The 20,943-nt window shown below is 46.4% G+C and overlaps 1 protein-coding gene across 7 annotated transcripts in view; it reads right to left on the reverse strand.

Moving 5' to 3' along the window:
* The window catches only part of LOC126988203 (titin-like), a 304,476-nt gene that overhangs the window by 111,765 nt on the left and 171,768 nt on the right, over positions 1-20,943 (reverse strand). For all 7 annotated transcript variants that reach the window (XM_050846148.1, XM_050846145.1, XM_050846147.1 and 4 more), the window contains one exon: positions 3,048-3,170. In XM_050846148.1, the coding sequence (XP_050702105.1) occupies positions 3,048-3,170 (123 nt within the window). The remainder of the gene's footprint in view (positions 1-3,047; positions 3,171-20,943) is intronic.

Genomic DNA, 20,943 nt, shown 5'->3' on the forward strand with positions numbered 1-20,943 from the left:
TGTGTGTGTGTGTGTGTGTGTGTGTGTGTGTGTGTCAGGGGGACGTAGTGACTCACGGCTTATCAAAACGAGAGTTCTAACACTTAACATTTTCCTTCATTTTCCTCCCTCGCGTATTTACTTAACTGCAATTTCCTCCTCTCTTCCTCATTCCTCCATTTCTTCCCTATTCGTTCACCTCCACTCCATTCCTTTTCCCCTACTTTTCCCCTTCCCTTCACCTCCCCTCCCTCCCTCCCCGCCCAGGTGTTGCGCTCATCACTCGCCGCGGGTCGCCGGGTCGCCACCCCCGGCGGGTCTCCTCGTCGCCGCCGCCGCCGCTTGGAGGCCTCCCAAGCCTTGCGTCATCGCGCCTCGCAAGTATTGGCGATGCCAGAATCTGCAATGACGCAGCCGCCGCGCCGCCCCCGTAAAGGTGTTGCCGCGCCCCAAGGTGTCCCGAGGCAGATGTCGGGGCCCGGCGCCGCCCCGACCGTTCCTTACATATCTTTTGTCCCCGGCCTGAGCCGCGTCGAGCCACCGCGCCGCGGGAGGGGAACGTGACTCCACACACAGACGCGTCATTCATCCCGCCCTAAACGGGAGCCTCCGACCATTAGCCGCCCGACGACGGAAACCGTGTCACGCGCCGCCCATACACCCCGCGGCCAAATAAGGCCGAGGCGACGCCCGCCCCACCGAGGCCCACACCGCCCCGCGGGGCAGCGCACCGCGGAGGCTGCCTGCAGTGAGTAGGGGGCCCCCCGCAGACACCACGGGGACCAGTACTGCGAGGTATGCGGTACATACGGCGCCTTACCCCCGCCCCCCTCCCATTCCTACAGCCTTCCTCCGGTACTGAAGAACGCCGTTGCCCGCGTCCGCCTGCCGTGTGTTGCGGCGCGGCGGCCGTCGAGTGGCCGCGTCAGGTTCATCGGCACGCCGGTGCTGGCCGAGGCTGGACGGTCGTGTCAACAGCCGGGGGCACTGGGGGCCGCCCCGCAGCCCCGCCACTCCCCCACCCAAGCAAACACTGACCCCCTCAACCACGCACACCCCCGTGGAAAGATCCACTCAGCTCCGCGCCGCAGCATCCCTCGCTGAGAGTAACCAGCCTCGGAGGGACGATGCCCTGCGAACCCCCGCGCGCCGGGGCTGTCTGCCGCCCCAGGTGTGCCGCGCCCCGCCGCGCCGCCTGTCCCGGTGGGCTCCCGCGGCAATTGTGTGTAAATTCAGCGGGACATCTTGCCGCCCAGGGGACACCACTAATGCCACGCGGGGGGACGCGACGCCTCCCCCCTCGCCTGTGTACCTGCACCGCCCCAGTGTATGCACCAGCTTTACCTTACCTTACCCGGCGACCCCCCCCCCCCCCTTGGGCTCGGAAAACACAGGTGTGAACCCTCTAAAACCCACCCAGCATTCCACCCTCGCGCCTCACCTGATCTCCGTATTATATTTTTGTCACACCTCTCACTCTTTCCTCCCTTTTTCTGCTCCCCTTTCACCTTCCTGCGATCTCTCCCTTCTCCTCTCACCCTGCCGCTCTCCCTCCCTCCCTCCCCATTTTTCACCTTCTGTCAATACTCCCTCACTGTTTTCTGCTCACCCTTCTCTTCCCTCCCATGCCTGACCTTCCTTTTTGCTTCCCATCCTGTATATTGTCCTTTCCACCCCCTTCCTATCCCCTCCCCTTCTTCTCCCTCCCTTCCCATCGCTTCCCAATACGCCTTCCCTTTCCCCTTTCCTAATCCCTTTCCCTTCCTTTTTATCACCCTTTCTTCCTTGACTCTCTTCTGTTTCCTTCCTACGCCTTCCATACATCTTCATTTATCTTCCATTCTCCTTATTCCTCTTTATTCCTTGCCCCTCTTCTATTTCCTCCTATCTCCTCCATTCCTTTTCTTCCGCCTCCTTCCCTTCCTTTCCTGTTTATTTCTCTCCCTTCCTTTCCTTCTCTTCCGTTTTCTCTTATCTCATTCCTACGCCTTCCATATATTTCTACCTCCGTTGTTTATTATCCTTTCTTCCTTCTCCCTCTTCCATCTCCTCCTATCTCATTCCTACGTCTTACAAACAACCTTTCTCTCCCGTCCTATCCCCCTCCTTTCTCTCCTTCCTCCTCCTCCTCCTTCTCTAATATCACTCATATCTATCCTTCTCCTTCCTCCTCTCCTCCTCCTGACTGCCTATCTTCCATCACACCAATCCCTTCTTCTTCCTCCTCCTCCTCCTCCTCTTCCATCTCTCCCTCCCGTCCCACAATGACACACCAGAAGAAGAAGAAGAAGAAGAAGAAAAGAACAAAAGAGAGAAAGGGAAGCGGATTTAGCATGAAAGTGATGAACAAGATTTTCGAAGGGAGACTAAAAGAAAATATTTTGAGTCACATTACTCCTCTATTGTGTGTGTGTGTGTGTGTGTGTGTGTGTCAGCTGTAAGGACGAGGAGGGAGGGACCAGTGAACTTGCTTAGTCATCGTGTGTGTGTGTGTGTGTGTGTGTGTGTGCGGCATATTAACGAAGGGAAAATATACAGAGAGGAAAAGAGAAAACGAAGGAAGGGTCTGAATATGAGGGAAGACAACGCGGAGAGAAGAAAATAAATAAGCAGAGAGACTTGACATTATGTACAGAAAGGACCGGCAAATGAAGAGGAGGAGGAGGAGGAAGAGGAGGAGGAGGAGGAGGAGGAGGAGGAGGAGGAGGATTACTAGTATGATAAAGAGGAGAATAAAAATAAAAAAAAGGAAGAGGAGGAGGAGGAAAAAAAGAGGAGGACGAGTAATAATATGTCAAATAGAAAGAATGATATAAAAAAGTAAGAGGAGGAAGAAGAGGAAGAAGGCAAGAATGAGAAATAAGAGAAGAACGAACACACACAAACAAAAAAAAAAAAAACAGGAAAAACACATAAAAAGCAAGAACGAAGAACAAAAAACAAAAAAAGAAAAAAAACTACAAGGAAGAAACGGGGGGAAAAAAAATATATAAAAACACAACAAAATAAAAACAAGAATGGGAACTACAATGGCAGACAGGTATGCATGAGGTACGAGGAAGACTTACCTGTAATTTGGCAAGGACCTCTTCGTGGGCTGCGAGGAGCTGGGCGACCTCCTGTAAGTTGGCGCCCAGATACACCATGCCAGGGGTCAGCTCCACCACGCGCAGCTCCAGCCAGTCAGCGCTCTGCAAGGACGAGGAGAGATCATTAGGAGTTTCGTTTAGTCGGCGCAACATCTGTGGTCATATGCCGGAGACCATCAGGAGCTTCGTTTAGTCGGCGCAACATCTGTGGTCATATGCCGGAGATTATTAGGAGCTTCGTTTAGTCGGCGCAACATCTGTGGTCATATGCCGGAGATCATTAGGAGTTTCGTTTAGTCGGCGCAACATCTGTGGTCATATGCCGGAGATTATTAGGAGCTTCGTTTAGTCGGCGCAACATCTGTGGTCATATGCCGGAGATTATTAGGAGCTTCGTTTAGTCGGCGCAACATCTGTGGTCATACGCCGGAGATTATTAGGAGTTTCGTTTAGTCGGCGCAACATCTGTGGTCATATGCCGGAGACCATTAGGAGTTTCGTTTAGTCGGCGCAACATCTGTGGTCATACGCCGGAGACCATTAGGAGCTTCGTTTAGTCGGCGCAACATCTGTGGTCATATGCCGGAGATTATTAGGAGTTTCGTTTAGTCGGCGCAACATCTGTGGTCATATGCCGGAGATTATTAGGAGTTTCGTTTAGTCGGCGCAACATCTGTGGTCATATGCCGGAGACCATCAGGAGCTTCGTTTAGTCGGCGCAACATCTGTGGTCATATGCCGGAGACCATTAGGAGTTTCGTTTAGTCGGCGCAGCATCTGTGGTCATATGCCGGAGATTATTAGGAGTTTCGTTTAGTCGGCGCAACATCTGTGGTCATATGCCGGAGATTATTAGGAGTTTCGTTTAGTCGGCGCAACATCTGTGGTCATATGCCGGAGATCATTAGAAGGAGTTTCGTTTAGTCGGTGTAACATCTGTGGTCATATGCCGGAGATTATTAGGAGTTTCGTTTAGTCGGCGCAACATCTGTGGTCATATGCCGGAGACCATTAGGAGCTTCGTTTAGTCGGCGCAACATCTGTGGTCATATGCCGGAGATTATTAGGAGTTTCGTTTAGTCGGTGCAACATCTGTGGTCATATGCCGGAGACCATTAGGAGTTTCGTTTAGTCGGCGCAACATCTGTGGTCATATGCCGGAGATCATTAGAAGGAGTTTCGTTTAGTCGGCGCAACATCTGTGGTCATATTCCGGAGATTATTAGGAGTTTCGTTTAGTCGGCGCAACATCTGTGGTCATATGCCGGAGATAATTAGGAGTTTCGTTTAGTCGGCGCAACATCTGTGGTCATATGCCGGAGATTATTAGGAGTTTCGTTTAGTCGGTGCAACATCTGTGGTCATATGCCGGAGACCATTAGGAGCTTCGTTTAGTCGGCGCAACATCTGTGGTCATATGCCGGAGATCATTAGAAGGGGATGACATAACATTAGAACATCAGGGTCGGTACTGTCAATCGCTTCTATCCCTAACATCAACTATTTCCAAATGCCGACAAGAAGGTCAATCGCGTTCTAATGAGTGTCTCCTTGGGTTCACGGTACAGAAGAAGGGTCAAACTACCAGCCGGGTCATAAAGCTACCCCTGGAAATGCTCTAAACTCCTACGAAAGCCTTGTCAAATATGTGAGATTGGGCGCAGAAATGTTTAAAAATATGACCCAAGGAGTTCACAAGACGCCCATACAAGACAGTTTCTATAAGCCTAACCCCACCTCGCCTCACTATCCATGAACTATCTACCTAACTTCTTCTTGAATGTGTTGCTTGAATGTCTGGTAAAACAAAAGTTGATGTGTACTACAAATGTAAGTTTGAGAGAGAGAGAGAGAGAGAGAGAGAGAGAGAGAGAGAGAGAGAGAGAGAGAGAGAGAGAGAGAGAGAGAGAGAGAGAGAGAGAGAGAGAGAGAGAGAGAGAGAATCAGACGGATAATTGGGACACAAGTGGACAAAGGGACATCGCCTGACCCTCGGAAGCCCCAACTGAATGATTATAATTGAGTGAACGGAGGAGGAGGAGGAGGAGGAGGAGGAGGAGGAAAGAAGAAGGAAGAAGAGCACTAGAAAAAAAAGGCATTGAATTGGAGGAGGTAAAGAAGAAAAAAAAGAAAAAAAGAACACAAGAAAAAAGGGCAGAGAAAAAAAAAAAGAAAATGCGTCAGAAAACACTAAAGAAAGACAAATGAGAAGGAGAAGAAGGAAGAGGAAAAACATGATAATAAAGAAGAGGAATATTAGAAAGGAAGAGAAAAAGAGGAGGATTAGGAGGAGGAGGAGACTCGATTAATCTAAAGTACTCCATTCACTTATAAGGGGAAGGAAAGGAGGAGGAGGAGGAGGAGGAGGACACAGGGGAGAGAGTGACCACGGGGGAGACAAGGCGACGCAAATTGCTCAGCGGGAGACGAACTGATGGGGAGGAGGAGGAGGAGGAGGAGGAAGAGGAGGAGGAGGAAGGGAGGATCGGTTAGGCTGATAAGGAGACATACAAACGCGGCTTCCAATAAACATACATATCAAAGCTATACACACACACACACACACACACACACACACACACACACACACACACACATGGGGAGGGAAAATGATATAAGAGGTAGATATGAGGTACACACACACACACTCTCTCTCTCTCTCTCTCTCTCTCTCTCACACACACACACACACACACACACACACACTTGGCGACTCTCCAGGAACCATTCACTTCCTGTTGAAAGTGAGGGGGCGACGATTCGGGTCACCCCATCACCCCTTCCCCTCACCCCTTCCCATCACCACCCCATCACTACCCTCTCAATGACAACCCCCCAACTCCCCCTTCAAGACCCCATCAATCTCCAACCTCCCCTTCTTACCTTCTCTTTCCCCATCTTTGCAACCTGTCACCCCATCAATTTCTCACCCCATCACCATATCAACCCCTTACCCCATCACCCCTTCACCCCTCAACCCATTTTTTCCTCTTCATCCCCCTTACTTTCACCCCATCACCCCCTTCATAATCCCCATTCCCATCCCTTTCGATTCTGTCCCATCTCCCCTTCCCTTCCTCTCCCTTCCCCTTCCCCCTTCCTTTCCCAGTCCCGTAACATACCAACTAATACTGTCTCTCTCTCATGTCCTTTCTCTCTCTCTCTCTCTCTCTCTCTCTCACACACACACACACACACACACACACACACACACACACACACGAAAGAAAGCAAATGAAGGAGAAAGATGAAGAATGAGATGAATGGGAGGAGAAAGAGAGAGGAAGGGATTCGTTCATTCATGGTATCGTCAGTCAGTCAGTCAGTAATTCAGTCAGTCGGTAAGGTAGACGGTAGGCAAATCGGTAAGTCTGTAAACAAGTCGCTAAGTTAGTCGGTAAGTCGGTAAGGTAGTCGGTAAGTTAGTCGGTAAGTTAGTCGGTAAGTCGGTAAGGTAGTCGGTAAGTCGGTAAGATAGTCGGTAAGTAAGTCGGTAAGTGAGTCGGTAAGTTAGTCGGAATCGCGAATACTAACACTAAGATTTTTTTGTTACTAATAGACTGACTGACTGACTGACTGACTGACTGACTGACACACACACACACACACACACACACACACACACACACACACACAAACAGGCCCTCGGGGGAACAAGGCTGCAGGAGGCATGCCACGAGGGTACAGACGCCCGTGTGTGTGTGTGTGTGTGTGTGTGTGTGACCCCCCCCCCCCTCCCTCTACCTCTCCCTCTCCTCCCTCTTCACCCTTCCCCAACGTGACCAGACGCCATGCACTCTCTGTCTCCCTCCCTCCCTTCCTCTCTCCCTTCCTTCTCTCCCTCGGTGCTCATCTCCTCTCCACTCCTTCCTCCGTCCCTTCCTCATCACGCTTAACATCTATCCTAGCTTATAAGACTTTAAGTACGCTGTTGTTTTCTAATGTTGCTGCCTCCTCCTTATCATTCCTCCTCCTCCTCCTCCTCTTCTGTTCTTCATGCACTCTATTCTTCTATATTTTACTTCTTCCTCCTTTTCGTAATTCACACTTTTGTCCATTTCTGTCTAACTCCTTTTTTTTACTTTCTCCTGTTTTTCATTTCATTTTCCTGTCCTTTTCTATTTCCTTTATTTCTTATTCGCGTTTTTCACTGCTTTCCTATTTTTTTCTTTAGCTTATCGTTCACACTTCGGTCCTGTCCTTTACTGCTTAATGATTTCTTTCTACGTTCTGTTAACCCGGTAGCAGCGAGGGGCCAAATTTGTGGCTTTACCGTGTAGCAGAGAGGGGCCAAATTTGTGGCTTTACCGTGTAGCAGAGAGGGGCCAAATTTGTGGCTTTACCGTGTAGCAGCGACGGGCCAAATTTGTGGCTTTACCGTGTAGCAGCGACGGGCCAAATTTGTGGCTTTACCGTGTAGCAGCGACGGGCCAAATTTGTGGCTTTACCGTGTAGCAGCGACGGGCCAAATTTGTGCCATGATATAGACCCCCAAAAATAGATGATGCATAAACTGATCACAAATGCGTTGATATATATTATGAAATGGTTTATGTGAGTGATGATTTGTTCTCATTTTTCTTGCTTAGAGGGAAGATCCTTTAAGAAACATCGTCCCCGCAGCTACCGGGATAATCCTTGGCATTTTCATCCCTCTCTACTTCTTCCTTCTTTTCATCGTCATTTCTCTTCTCTCTTTCTCTTCTTCTCCTCTACCGTCACGCAGTTCTTCATATATATTTCCACTTCCTTTCATTTCTCTTCTTTCTTTCTCCTTGCTCTTTACTTTTATCATACGTATTTCCATTTCTCTTATTTTCTCCTCTCTCTTTCTCTTCCTCGTCTCTATACATTCAAGCTCTTCTTCATGCATATTTCCACTTCTTTATATTTCTCCTCTTCCTTTCTCTCCTCTATATCTTCACTCTCCTCTTCTGTGCACACGAAACGACACATCAACAACACCCCCAGTCACCTCGCCCACCAAAGATAACACACACGACCCACAGCCTCAACCCACCTACCCACCCTCCCTGACCCACTCACCCACCCAACCAGCCACTCTCCCTTCTTATCTCCCTCTCCCTCCCCTCTTCCACCCTCCCCCCTGCTCCTCTTATCTTCCTTTCCCTTCCTCAGTCCCTCGCATGGTCTGAAGAGAGGTAGGGGCTAATAAGGGCGGGTGGCGTTCAAGGTGGCGTTCTGGAAGATGGCCGAAAGAGGGGTCAATTTCAAATATTATAAAGAGCAAAGGGAGAAAAAGGTGTTGATATGAGTAATAAGAGTCGTGGGTCGAGTCAAGAGTTATACTAGACTTATACGAATACGAGACAAGTATTATAAAGCGCAATGGGAGAAAAAGATGAAAATATGATGAGTTAGAAAAGTCGTAGAGTTATACAAGACTTATACGTAAATGAGACAAGTATTATACAGCGCAATGGGAGAAAAAGATGAAGATATGATGAGTTAGAAAAGTCGTGGGTCGAGTCAAGAGTTATACAAGACTTATACGTGTATGAATCAAGTATTATAAAGAGCAATGGAAGAAGAACAAGGTACAGAGATACATTTAGCGTTACAGTTAGTTAAGGACAGTAAGGATAAAAGATAAAGCTGTAATGAGTGACAGAATGACGTGATATATATGAAGACTATATAATTGGATTTCACGTTGACAAAGAAAGTAAAATAAAGAGCATTTGGGGAAGAAGAAAAAAAGATAGACATTTGCTGAGACTGGAGTGAAAGAAAGAGGAAAGAGACGAAAAAATAAATATAAAAAAGCATGTTAAGGATTTACGATCGAGGAATGCAGCCGAACACGAGAGGATAAGAAAGAGGATCGGAAGAAGAACACAGGTAGAGAAATATGTTAAGACTGGTGTGAAAGAAAGAGGAAAAAGAGGAAAAAAAATAAAAAGATATGTTAAGGATTTACGATCGAGGAAAGCAGACGAACACGAGAGGATAAGAGGGATGAAGAGGATTAGGATCAAAGGAACGGGATAAGTGCAAGGGGGGGGGACTTAAGGGAACGTAAACTACACTAAAAGGGAGTGAGAAAAGTGGCGAAAGGAGTGTGGAGTAGGTGGTAAGAGGTGGAACGACACATCAAACGGAAAAAGTTGAGATTAAAGAAAGTTTGTAACCAATATATATGTGATTGAAAAAGCAGGTTAAGTACTAATGATTGACTGAAGAGAATGAAGGAAAGGAAGGGAAAGGGAGGGAGGAAGGAAGGGGAGGAAGAATATATAAGGATGAGGAAAATAAGAAGAAAACAAGGGGAAGCACGGAGGAAGAAAAGAGGAAAAATGAGGAAAATAAAGAAGAGGGAGATAAGGAAGAAGGGGAAGAAAATGAGGAAGAGGAAGATAAAGAGGAGGAAAACAAGGAAAAGAGAAAGAAAAGAAGAAAAAGAGGAAAGTAAGAGGAAAACAGAAGAAGACACGAGAAGACAGGAAGAAAAATGGAAGACAAAAAACGTCGAGAGAGAGAGAGAGAGAGAGAGAGAGAGAGAGAGAGAGAGAGAGAGAGAGAGAGAGAGAGTATGACCAGGTGTAAACAGGGATATAGTTTACGCCTCTGAACAAGTAACGAAGGAAGGAAGGAAAGAAGGAAAGAAGAGGAGGAAAGAAGGAAGGAAGGAAAGAGGAAGAAAAGGGAGGAGGAGGGAAGGATGGAGAAAGGAGAAGGAAGAAGTGAAGGAGAGAAGGAAGGAAGGAAGGAAGGAAGGAGGGAGGTAAAGAATCGAAGGAGGAGAAGAAGGAATGAGGAAGAAAAGAAGGGAGGGAGGAGGGAAATGAAGGAGAGATGAAAGGAAAGAAAGAAGGAAGGGAGAAAGGAGAAGGAAGAAGTGAAGGAGAGAAGGAAGGATGGAAAGAAGGAGGCAAAGGATGGAAAGAGGAAAGGAAGGAAAGAGGAAGATTTGAAGGGAGGAAGGAGGGAAAGAAAGGAAAGAAGAAAAGAGAAAAAGGAAGGAAGGAGAGAAGGATTCGAGAAGTGGAGGGAAGGAAGAAAGGAAGGGAGAAAGGAAGGAAGGGAGAGCAAAAGTAAACAATCATGAAGGTGGCGACGAAAACAAAATATGCAGAACGACATCGCTGAAAATAGCTGAGCAAAAGGAGGAAGGAAGGAAATGCCGCGCGAAGGGGAAGGGAAGGGAAGTATAAACAAATGAAGATCGACATCGCTTAAAATACGAGGTTAAAGAATGGAAATGACTCGAACTGACTTGCCGAAACTTAATAAACAAAGAAAACAAATGAATAACGAAACTTACAGGGGAAGGGAAGGGAAGTATAAACAAATGAAGATCGACATCGCTTAAAATACGAGGTTAAAGAAAGGAAATGGATGACAAAACTGACTTGCAGGAACTTAAGAGGGGAAAGAAAATAACAAAGAAAACGACATATGAAGAACGACACTTAGAGGGAAAGGAAAAGAAAAACGAAGAAAAAATGAAGAGCATCGGTGAAGTTATGAGCTTGAGGAAGTGATTTACTGATTTACCGAAGCTTAGAGGGGAAAAAAAAACGAAGAAATGAGCCTTGAAATGACTTGGATGAAAAAAAGGATGAAAACAGAGAAAACAAAGGAAGAACGACATCGCTCAAAATGGGAGGTTAGAGAAAGGAAATGCTTCTCCCCTGCCATAAGTTAGACTCTTACAGAAGGAAGAAAAATAACGAAGAAAACAAATACGACGCTAAGAGAGAGGAAATGACTCGATCTGACTTGCCATAATTTACAGGGAAAGAAAAAAAAGTGAATGGAAAACGACATAGCCTAAACATCAGCGTAAAGAAAGGTAATGATTTGAACTAACGACGAAACGTAAGAGAAATAAATAACGAAGAAAAACAAACAAACACAAGAACGGCATCGCTTAAAACAAGAGACAAGAGAAAGGAAACTGACTTACCCAAACATAAAAATAGAGGAAAATCGCGAAAATAACCGCCATACCATTACAATTCTTAAACCCACCACCATAATTACCTCCACCACCACCACCACTACCACCACCACCACCACCATGCCATTACTAAGAGGTCCCATTGCTACCATAACCTCTACCATCACCAACTTAACCCACCATACCAATACCATTCAGACCACCATTCCCCATCACCATAACCACCACCACTACCATCACCCATAACCTCCACAACTACCATACCATTCCCAAGAGGCCCCATTACCACCTTGCTCCAGAAATAGACGAGCTAACTGAACCGCGTCAATCTACCACTAGTAACACCACGCCCCATCCCTCCCTTCAATTCCCTTCCTATCTCCCCTCGCCCGCCTCTATCTCTCTCTCTCCCTTTCCCTTCCCTTCCCTTCCCTTCCCCTTCCTTTTCATGCACTCAGTTTATCATTGCACCTACAGGGCCAGCAGTGAGGGGAAGGAAGGGAGGGATAGGAAAGAAGGGGGAGGTGAAGGGAAGGAAGGGGAAGGAAGGGGTAAGAAGGGCAAGGAAGGGGAGGAATAGGAAGGAAGGGGGAGGTGAGGGAAGGGGAAAGAAGGGGTAAGAAGGGTAAGGAAGGGGAGGAATAGGAGGGAAGGGGAGCAATAGGAAGGAAGGGGAAAGTGAGGGGAAGGAAGGGGAAGGAACAGGAAGGAAGATGAAGGGAAGGGAAGGAAAAAAGAAGGAAGGAAAGGAAGGGGGAAGGGAGGGGGAGGTGAGGGGAAGGAAGGGGAATAATGGGTGGAAGAGGAAGAACCAATGGAGGTAGAGTGGGTGGATTCTGGGTGGATTCTGGGTGGATTCTGGGTGGATTGTGAAGTAAATGAAAACAGAGATGGATAGAGAAGAAAAAGAAGGAAAAACGAAAGTGGGTGGAGGTGAAGTGGATGGTGGAGTGGGTGGATCATGGGTGGAGTGGGTGGACTGTAGGTGGAATGTGGATGACAGAGGTAAGCAAAGGGTGGTAAGCGTCATTTCCGCTCCACATATACTTAGGTAAACATGGGACCAGGTGGTAAATCTCTCTCTCTCTCTCTCTCTCTCTCTCTCTCTCTCTCTCTCTCTCGGTGCTCCTCATTCCACCTTTATCTCACTTCTATTTTGGCGGGTTTTATCTCTCTCTTCCCCTTTTGAGTTCAGGTCCTAATTTGATAGATAGATAGATAGATAGATAGACTGAGTATGACACAAAGAAGTAAAATATCAACGTCATCGAATTGTGAGAAAACTGAATCAACTGTGACCTTTAAAATAATGAGAGAGAGAGAGAGAGAGAGAGAGAGAGAGAGAGAGAGAGAGAGAGAGAGAGAGAGAGAGAGAGAGAGAGAGAGAGAGAGAGAGAAAAGCGACGAAAAGAAAACACTGGCCAAGAAAAATATAAAGGAAGAAAAAGTAGAAAGAAAAACAGAAATAAAACAATGTAAGAAAAACAAAAGACTAAGATAACTACAGCTGAGAAGAAAAAGAAAGAAAAAAAAAAGAAAAAAAATAAAACATTGGAGGGAAGGAAAAACGAGGAAGAAGAAAAGGAAAAGAAGGAAAAAAAGAGAAAGAAAACAATGAAGGAAAGGAAAAGAAGTTAAACAGAACGAAAAAAAGAAGAAAATAAGAAAAAGAATAGAAGAAAACATTGAAGGAAAGGAAAAGAAGTTAAACAGAACGAAAAAAAAGAAAATAAGAAAAAGAATAAAGAAAACAATGAAGGAAAGGAAAAGAAGTTAAACAGAACGAAAAGAAAAAGAAGAAAATAAGAAAAATAGAAGAAAAATAAGTCAAGGAAAAAAGTTAAACAAAAAGAAAACCCAAAACGAGAAGACAAACAAAGCAAACAAATAAAGAAAAACATAAGAAAGAAAAAAATAAAAACAAAGAAAATAAAAAAGTAAAAGGTAACGAAAAAAAGCAAATATATATATAAAAAAAACAATTAGGTCACTCTACCAGATAATCCTTAAGAGTAAGTCATGAGCTCAACAACGCTTTGAACCTTAGCAAGAAAGTGTTGCGTCACCCCAACCATTTCCTGCCTGAGAGAGAGAGAGAGAGAGAGAGAGAGAGAGAGAGAGAGAGAGAGAGAGAGAGAGAGAGAGAGAGCGCATCGACATATATGTATTCAATTGCATTATGTAAGATGTTATTAGAGAGAGAGAGAGAGAGAGAGAGAGAGAGAGAGAGCGCATCGACATATATGTATTCAATTGCATTATGTAAGATGTAAGAATAAAGAGAGAGAGAGAGAGAGAGAGAGAGAGAGAGAGAGAGAGAGAGAGAGAGAGACCCACACACTCAATTATGCAAACGGATGTAGACAAAAAAAAGCGAGTGACACACACACACACACACACACACACACACACACACACACACACACACACACACACACACACACACACGCACACACACAATCAGTCAGGCAGCGACTTATCGGACACACACATCATCATAATTAAGCCTCCCATTAAGGACACACACACACACACACACACACACACACACACACTGATGAATGGAGTGCCTTACTAAATGACATCGGGAGTGAATGACTGCAAGAATTATATATGAAAGAATGCGATAAGATTAGGTAAAATTACGAGTCTGAATCAATCTTCTTAATTAACACACGAACAGGTAAGAACAAACAGGTGAGAAAGCTGGGCAGGTGTGTGTGTGTGTGTGTGTGTGTGTGCGCAGATAACACACACACACACACACACACACACAAAGGCGGATTTCAGTTGGTCTTCCTTGGGGGGCCATAATGGTGGTGATGGTGGTGATGGTGGTGGTGGTGGTGGTGATGATGGTGGTGGTGGTGGTGGTGGTGATGGTGGACTCAAGTAAGTGGAGGTGGTTACTTCCTTCCGTGACTTGGGTTGATATATACCTCCACCTCCACCTCCACCTCCTCCTCCTCCTCTTCCTCCTCCTCCTCCTGTGGTCATCTTGTCATCACACGAATTCGGTCATTTCTGTCTTGGTCTTTTTTTTTTCTTTTTCTTCCTCTTTAACTTCCTACTGAGCCTGTGTTTCGTTTTTCCTCTCTTTATCATCCCTTCCTTCCTTTCTTCCTTCCTTCGTGTCTCTTTGTGGCTCTGTTTTCTTTTTTTTTCTTCTTTTCTTCATTCCTTCTTTCCTTTCTTCCTGTTCTTGTGTCTGTTTGTGGTTGTTTCCTTTTTCCTTCTCTTTCTTATTCCTTCCTTCGTGTTCTCTGGTGTTTTCTTGTGTCTCCGGTTCGTTATTCTCTTTTTCTTTCATTATTCCTTCCTTTATTCTATTGTGTATCGTGTGTGTCTGTTTGTGTGACCTGTGTTGTGTTTTCCTTCTCTTTCTCATTCCTTTCCTTCATTCATTTGTATCTCTATTCATTCATCTCTCATTTCCTCTTTCCAAAATTCACTTTTTTGTCTCTTTTCTCTTTCTTTCTGTCTTCCGTGTTCCGTTTTTGCTCCTCTTTATAATTTCTTTCTCCATTCGTCTTTATTTTTGTTACTCCTTAAGGCTTTATTTTCCATTTTTCCTTGTCTCTTTCCTTTCTTCTTTCCTTCGTGTTCCTTTTTTCTCAATTTTGGTTTTGTGTTCCGCTTTCCTTCATTTTTTCACCCCTCTCCTCATTCCTCTGTTTCTCTTTGTGGTTTCATGCTAAATTTTTTTTCTTTTTGTTCATTCCTTTCTTCATTCCTCTCTGATTCTGCTTCGTCTTGTGGTTTTGTGGTTCGTTTTTCCTTCTCTCATTCCTTCCTTCATTCCTTCGTGTTTATCTCTCATTCTTTCCTTTGTGTTCCAGTCAATGTCTTCATGTAGCTCAATGCCCTCTGTTTCCTTTACTTCCTGCTCTTTCCGTTAATGGCAGTGACGTTAAGCGAGCGAGCATGTGTTGGTATGTCTCTCTAAGCCTCTCCTCGTTGTGGTATTCTTCAGGTGTTCCTTGTAGCTCAGGTGTCGATGGGAACCTCTCGATCACTAGCGCGCTGGTTCCCTTTTATCCTCCGGCCGCTCGCACGTCCCTGGGTTCATCTGCTCCCTGGGTGACAATGACGCAGCTGAGGTAGCCAGAGACGCCCACTCAGCTAGTCACTCGGCCAGTCTTATTCCTCTCCCTCCTGTCGCGTTTCTGTCTGTCCCTTCTGTTCCCCTTGTACCCCGATGTTGTTGTAGAAATAGAGGAGGAGGAGGAGGAAGGAGGTGTTGACAAGGAGGAGGAGGAGGAGGAGGAGGAGGAAGTAGTTGACGCTTCTGCCTTCCGTGACGAGTGACCATTTCCTCTTAAACCTCATGGTGTTACTACTACTACTACTACTACTACTACTACTACTACTTTGGATAGGAGGAAAAACGTGAGGTGGAGTGGGAAGGTGGAGGAGTGGAGGTGGAGTTAGAGTGGAGAGTAACGTCAGGTGGAGTGGGAGGGTGGAGGAGTGGAGGTGGAGTGAGAGTGGAGAGTAACGTCAGGTGGAGTGGGAGGATGGAGGAGTGGAGGTAGAGTTAGAGTGGAGAGTAACGTCAAGTGGAGTGGGAGGGTGGAGGAGTGGAGGTGGAGTTAGAGTGGCGAGTAAGGTCAGGTGGAGTGGGAGGGTGGAGGAGTGGAGGTAGAGTGAGAGTGGAGAGTAACGTCAGGTGGAGTGGGAGGGTGGGGTATCGTCAGGTGGAGTGGGAGGGTGGAGGGAAATACTGAACGATTACTTCCTCTAAATCTGTACGAAGCAGTTAACGGCCTCTATGGATGTATGAATCGTACTTTTCCACCTCAATTCTCTCGTTTCCCCTCCGTCTTTTCCACCTCAATTCTCTTTCGTTTCCCCTCTGTCTTTTTCACCTCAATTCTCTTTCGTTTCCCCTCCGTCTTTTCCACCTCAATTCTCTTTCGTTTCCCCTCTGTCTTTTCCACCTCAATTCTCTCGTTTCCCCTCCGTCTTTTCCACCTCAATTCTCTCGTTTCCCCTCCGTCTTTTCCACCTCAATTCTCTCTCGTTTCCCCTCCGTCTTTTCCCCCTCAATTCTCTCTCGTTTCCCCTCCGTCTTTTCCACCTCAATTCTCTTTCGTTTCCCCTCCGTCTTTTCCACCTCAATTCTCTTTCGTTTCCCCTCCGTCTTTTCCCCCTCAATTCTCTTTCGTTTCCCCTCCGTCTTTTCCACCTCAATTCTCTTTCGTTTCCCCTCCGTCTTTTCCCCCTCAATTCTCTTTCGTTTCCCCTCCGTCTTTTCCACCTCAATTCTCTTTCGTTTCCCCTCCGTCTTTTCCACCTCAATTCTCTCTCGTTTCCCCTCCGTCTTTTCCACCTCAATTCTCTTTCGTTTCCCCTCCGTCTTTTCCACCTCAATTCTCTTTCGTTTCCCCTCCGTCTTTTCCACCTCAATTCTCTTTCGTTTCCCCTCCGTCTTTTCCACCTCAATTCTCTTTCGTTTCCCCTCCGTCTTTTCCACCTCAATTCTCTTTCGTTTCCCCTCCGTCTTTTCCACCTCAATTCTCTTTCGTTTCTCCGTCTTTCCACCTCAATTTCTTTCGTTTCCTCCGTCTTTTCCACCTCAATTCTCTTTCGTTTCCTCCGTCTTTTCCACCTCAATTCTCTTTCGTTTCCCCTCCGTCTTTTCCACCTCAATTCTCTCTCGTTTCCCCTCCGTCTTTTCCACCTCAATTCTCTTTCGTTTCCCCTCCGTCTTTTCCACCTCAATTCTCTTTCGTTTCCCCTCCGTCTTTTCCACCTCAATTCTCTTTCGTTTCCCCTCCGTCTTTTCCACCTCAATTCTCTTTCGTTTCCCCTCCGTCTTTTTACCGCCCGCAAAAGAGTTTATCGGACGGTGTTGTTTTCAGCCGTGTATTTTGCTTTCTGTAACGCGATAACATCTGAACCATTACAGCTAGGATGTTGAAACTTCATAGGTGGCCGGACGAGTTCAATTTTCAAGGTCAAAGGTCAAGGTCACCGAGGTCAAAAATGCATACTTTCACATTTTGAGCACTCCGACCAGAGGTTTGTACTCAGCGTCCAATGTTTAGTCTTCAAACTGTCTTCTTTTCTTCTCTCGTTTCTTTTTTCTTTCTCCTCCTTTTCTTTCCTTCTGTCTTCTAATCCCCTCTTCTCATTTGTTTTTCTATCTGCTTGTATTGCATTGTATTTTACTGTATTTTGCCGGTGAGAAAGTGTTGTAGGGAATAGAGGATAGAGGAGAAATATTGAAGAAGATTAGAGAAAGACAAGGCCCACTCTATCTATCCATCTATCTCTATCTCTCTCTTCGCCAACACAGAACAAGAGTCAATCAACTGTGTCCCCCAAGTCAGCCTGGAGCGTCACACGGAACTTGACACACTCGACAACTTGGCTATACTTGAACTTGCTAGACCAGACCCCAACTCCCTCGCCGCCCCGTCAAGCAACCTGCCAACGAATTCTGACGGTCCGTTGTGTGTGTGTGTGTGTGTGTGTAGCTTGCCCTGACCCGTTCTGTTAAACCCGCCTCGACCCTCGCTCAAGCTGCCTCTCCTCTCCACTGAAGTTAATAGCAGGCTGGTTTTGTGGTTTAAATGTTTGGAGATGAATTATTGACGGGGAAATTATTAGGAGAAAGAGTTTGGTTGATTTGAGTCGGTTGTGCCAAGATGATAGTGTCCCTTTCCCTCTCTGCCTCTTACAACCTCCGACACAAGAGTGCTTTCCTTTAATCCGTTATTTTTACATTAGAGGACAAACAGATTCTTGGCAAACTCTAAAAGAAAACACACAAAAAAGTCCACTCAGCACTGCTCCTATGAAGTCGAGTACTATAGAAATGGGCGTCCAAAAGAGAGTTTCATTTAAGTTTATTGCCTTTCCTTCGGTTACCCTCGGCGAGCAAACACAGGCTATTAAACAAGCAATCGAACACTCTATCCATGTGACTTCCCCTTTCCGTGTCCTGGCCCCTCCACGACCCCTGACACGCAGATCCTTTCCCTAGACTTCATTTCATTTAGTTACCCTCGACAAGCAAACACAAGCTATTAAACAAGCAATCCAACACTCTATATATGTCACTCCCCCCTTACCTTGTCCTGGCCCCTCCACGACCCCTGACACGCAGATCCTTTCCCTAGACTTCATTTCATTTAGTTATCGTCGGCGAGCAAACACAAGCTATTAAACAAGAACAAAAACAAGCAATCGAACACTCACTACATGTCACTTGTAACAATGTATATACAAATTGCAAGTATAATAAAATGTTTCAATGTTTCAAATGTGCCCCCCTTCCCTCTGTCCTGGCCCCTGACACACAAGAACACGAACACACCCATGCACTCAAGGACTCCACCGACGATCCACTCCTCCACCCTGACATCCACCCCACCACCTCCCTCAACCTTTCCCCTGAGCCGCCTCCACCCTCGACATCGGGCGGCGGCGTCCACTCAGCGGTTCACCCAGATTCAAGCGACACGGGACCCGGTGCTATCAGGTTCCCGGCCGGCCAGACACCCCCACCCCCGCCAAGGCCTCGACGTCTGGGCACCCGTAAGGAAGGACAGGGCGACTTGAAAGGCAGGAGGGCTTGGCAGTAGGGCGGGGTGTTGGTGGGGTGACATGAGGAAGGGATAAGGGACAGGTGAGGGAGGGTAAAGGAAGAAGGATGAATAAATGGATAGGTTACATAGAGATTGAGATAGAGGGTGTGGGTGTTATGTGAGAAGGAAGGTGGAGGGAACAGAATATGGATAGATGGATAGATAAATAGAGAGAGACCGTGTGTGTGTGTGTGTGTGTGTGTGTGTGTGTGTTATGAGATGGGAGGTAAAGAGAACAGAAGATATAGATAGAAATGAATAGATTGATAGAAATAGATATTGATAGATAGATAGATAGTGTGTTTTAAGATAATTACTAAGTGGTTCTCTAAATGCAGGTTAGGTTAGCTTAATAATACTCCCAAAAAGTCTCTTAATTAACCCATAAAACTCTCATTCAGAAGTTAATTAAAACCGTAATAACGATATTATAAGAAAAAACAGAAGCATTGATATAGAAGAGAGAGAGAACACATTCAGAAGGCTTAGCGGGTCAAATCAGTATTCTCTCTCTCTCTCTCTCTCTTTCCACAGGTGTATCGTTTCATCAAGGACTACTCTTGCACACCTGGCGACGCGTGAGGAACAGGTAAGGAACGAGACAGCAGCGGACAGGTGAGCGAACAGGTAACAGGTGGGAGAGAGTGAGGACCCGGAGACCCCAAGGAACACTAATTAACAAAAGGTGTGTGTGTTTTTGAAGACTCCAGGTAAGACAGGTAAAGTTTCTCTCTCTCTCTCTCTCTCTCTCAAGGACCGGAACAACAGGTCGCTATTAAACCTTTTCCACGGGCGGTTTAAAAGAGAGAGGGCGGGAAAAAAAAGTAAAAAAATAAATAAATAAATAAAAGACTCCCCTACCTGCTTAATGAGGAGGAGATATACCGTAGCAGGGGGCAGGGAAGGAGAAAGTAGTAGGAAGCAGGGGAGGAAGGGGAAGAAGGGGAGGAATGATGATAGGCAGGATTGAGGGTGGAAAAGAGGAAGGGGAGATGAAGAGGAGGAGATACACGAAAGGGGAGGAAGGAAGAGATAGGGAGGAAGGAAAGGAAGGAGAAGAGGGAGACAGGAATACAAGGAAGGAAGAAGGAAGGGAAGAATGAAGGGGAAGGAAAGGGTAGGCAGGAATATCAGAATGACCACACTGAACGGTAGAAAGGGAGAATGAAAAATGAAAGAAAAGGGAAAGAGAAAACAATGAAAATCCGAGAAAAAAGAGGAAAAGAAGGGAATAGAAAAGAAAAAGTGAAAGAATGGAAAAGGAAGAAAGGAGAAGAAGGAACAATATATGAATTCAAGAAAGGGGAAGACAGGGAGAAAGGGGAGGAAGGGAGGGAAGGGAAGGGAGGCAGGGGGTGGGGGAAGGGAGCAAAATTAGGGTGAAAGGGAGAGTAGCTGACAGGAGAAGGGAGGTTGAGGGAGGTAAAAGAGGAGGGGAGGAAGGAAGGGAGGAGGAAAGGGAAGGAGAGAGGGAAGAAGGGAGGGGAGCTTAAATGAGAGAGAGAGAGAGAGAGAGAGAGAGAGAGAGAGAGAAGGGTGATTGACAGTGGAGGAGGTGGAGAGGAAGCACAAGTCCACCCACAAATACGTCGTGACCCTCAAGTCCACCTCCACACATATATGGAGTGAAGTGGATGTCCTTCTTGTCCTCCACCTCCTCCTCCTCCTCCTCCTCCTCTTCTTTCTCCTCCTCCTTCATCACCATCTTTCATTAACAAGATGTCGGTATTTTGACCTCTTCGTCCCCTCTTTATCTTCCTCCTCTCTTCCCCTTCCTCTTTTCTCTTTCCTTCCTCCCTTCCTCTTCCTATTTCTCCTCCCCTTCACTATTCCTCTCTTCCTTCTTCCTTTCTCTCCCCTCCTCCTCCTCCCTCCTCTCATCACATTCCTTCCTCCTCCTCCTCCTCCTCCTCTTCCTTCTCTTCCTTCCCTTCCCTTCCCTTTCTCCTCACATTTCTCTTTCCCTCATCCCTTCCTTCTCCTCCTCTCCCTCCTTCTATCTCTCTTCCCTTCCTTCCTCTCTCCCTCCTCCTTCCTCTTTCCCTCATCCCTTCCTTCTCCTCCTCTTCCTTCCCTTCCTAGTCCATATTCCCCTCTCCTCCTCCTCCTCCTCCTCCCCTCCCAGCCCATTAGTCTGCACCCATTCATAACCTCCCCTGCCTCGGACCTGTCAGTTCCCCGAGAAGGTTGTAATTATAATATTATTTTCGCGGGCAAGGTTAACGCGCGCTACTTAATAATGAACGCGCTGGGTAATTGGTTCCTTTTTGACGTGGTTCGTTTTTTTGTTTATTTATTTCTATTAGGTTTTTTTTTTGTTGTTGTTCGTGTGTGTGTGTGTGTGTGTGTGTGTGTG

The sequence above is a fragment of the Eriocheir sinensis genome, chromosome 68, assembly GCF_024679095.1.
Source record: "Eriocheir sinensis breed Jianghai 21 chromosome 68, ASM2467909v1, whole genome shotgun sequence".
Taxonomy (NCBI): domain Eukaryota; kingdom Metazoa; phylum Arthropoda; class Malacostraca; order Decapoda; family Varunidae; genus Eriocheir; species Eriocheir sinensis.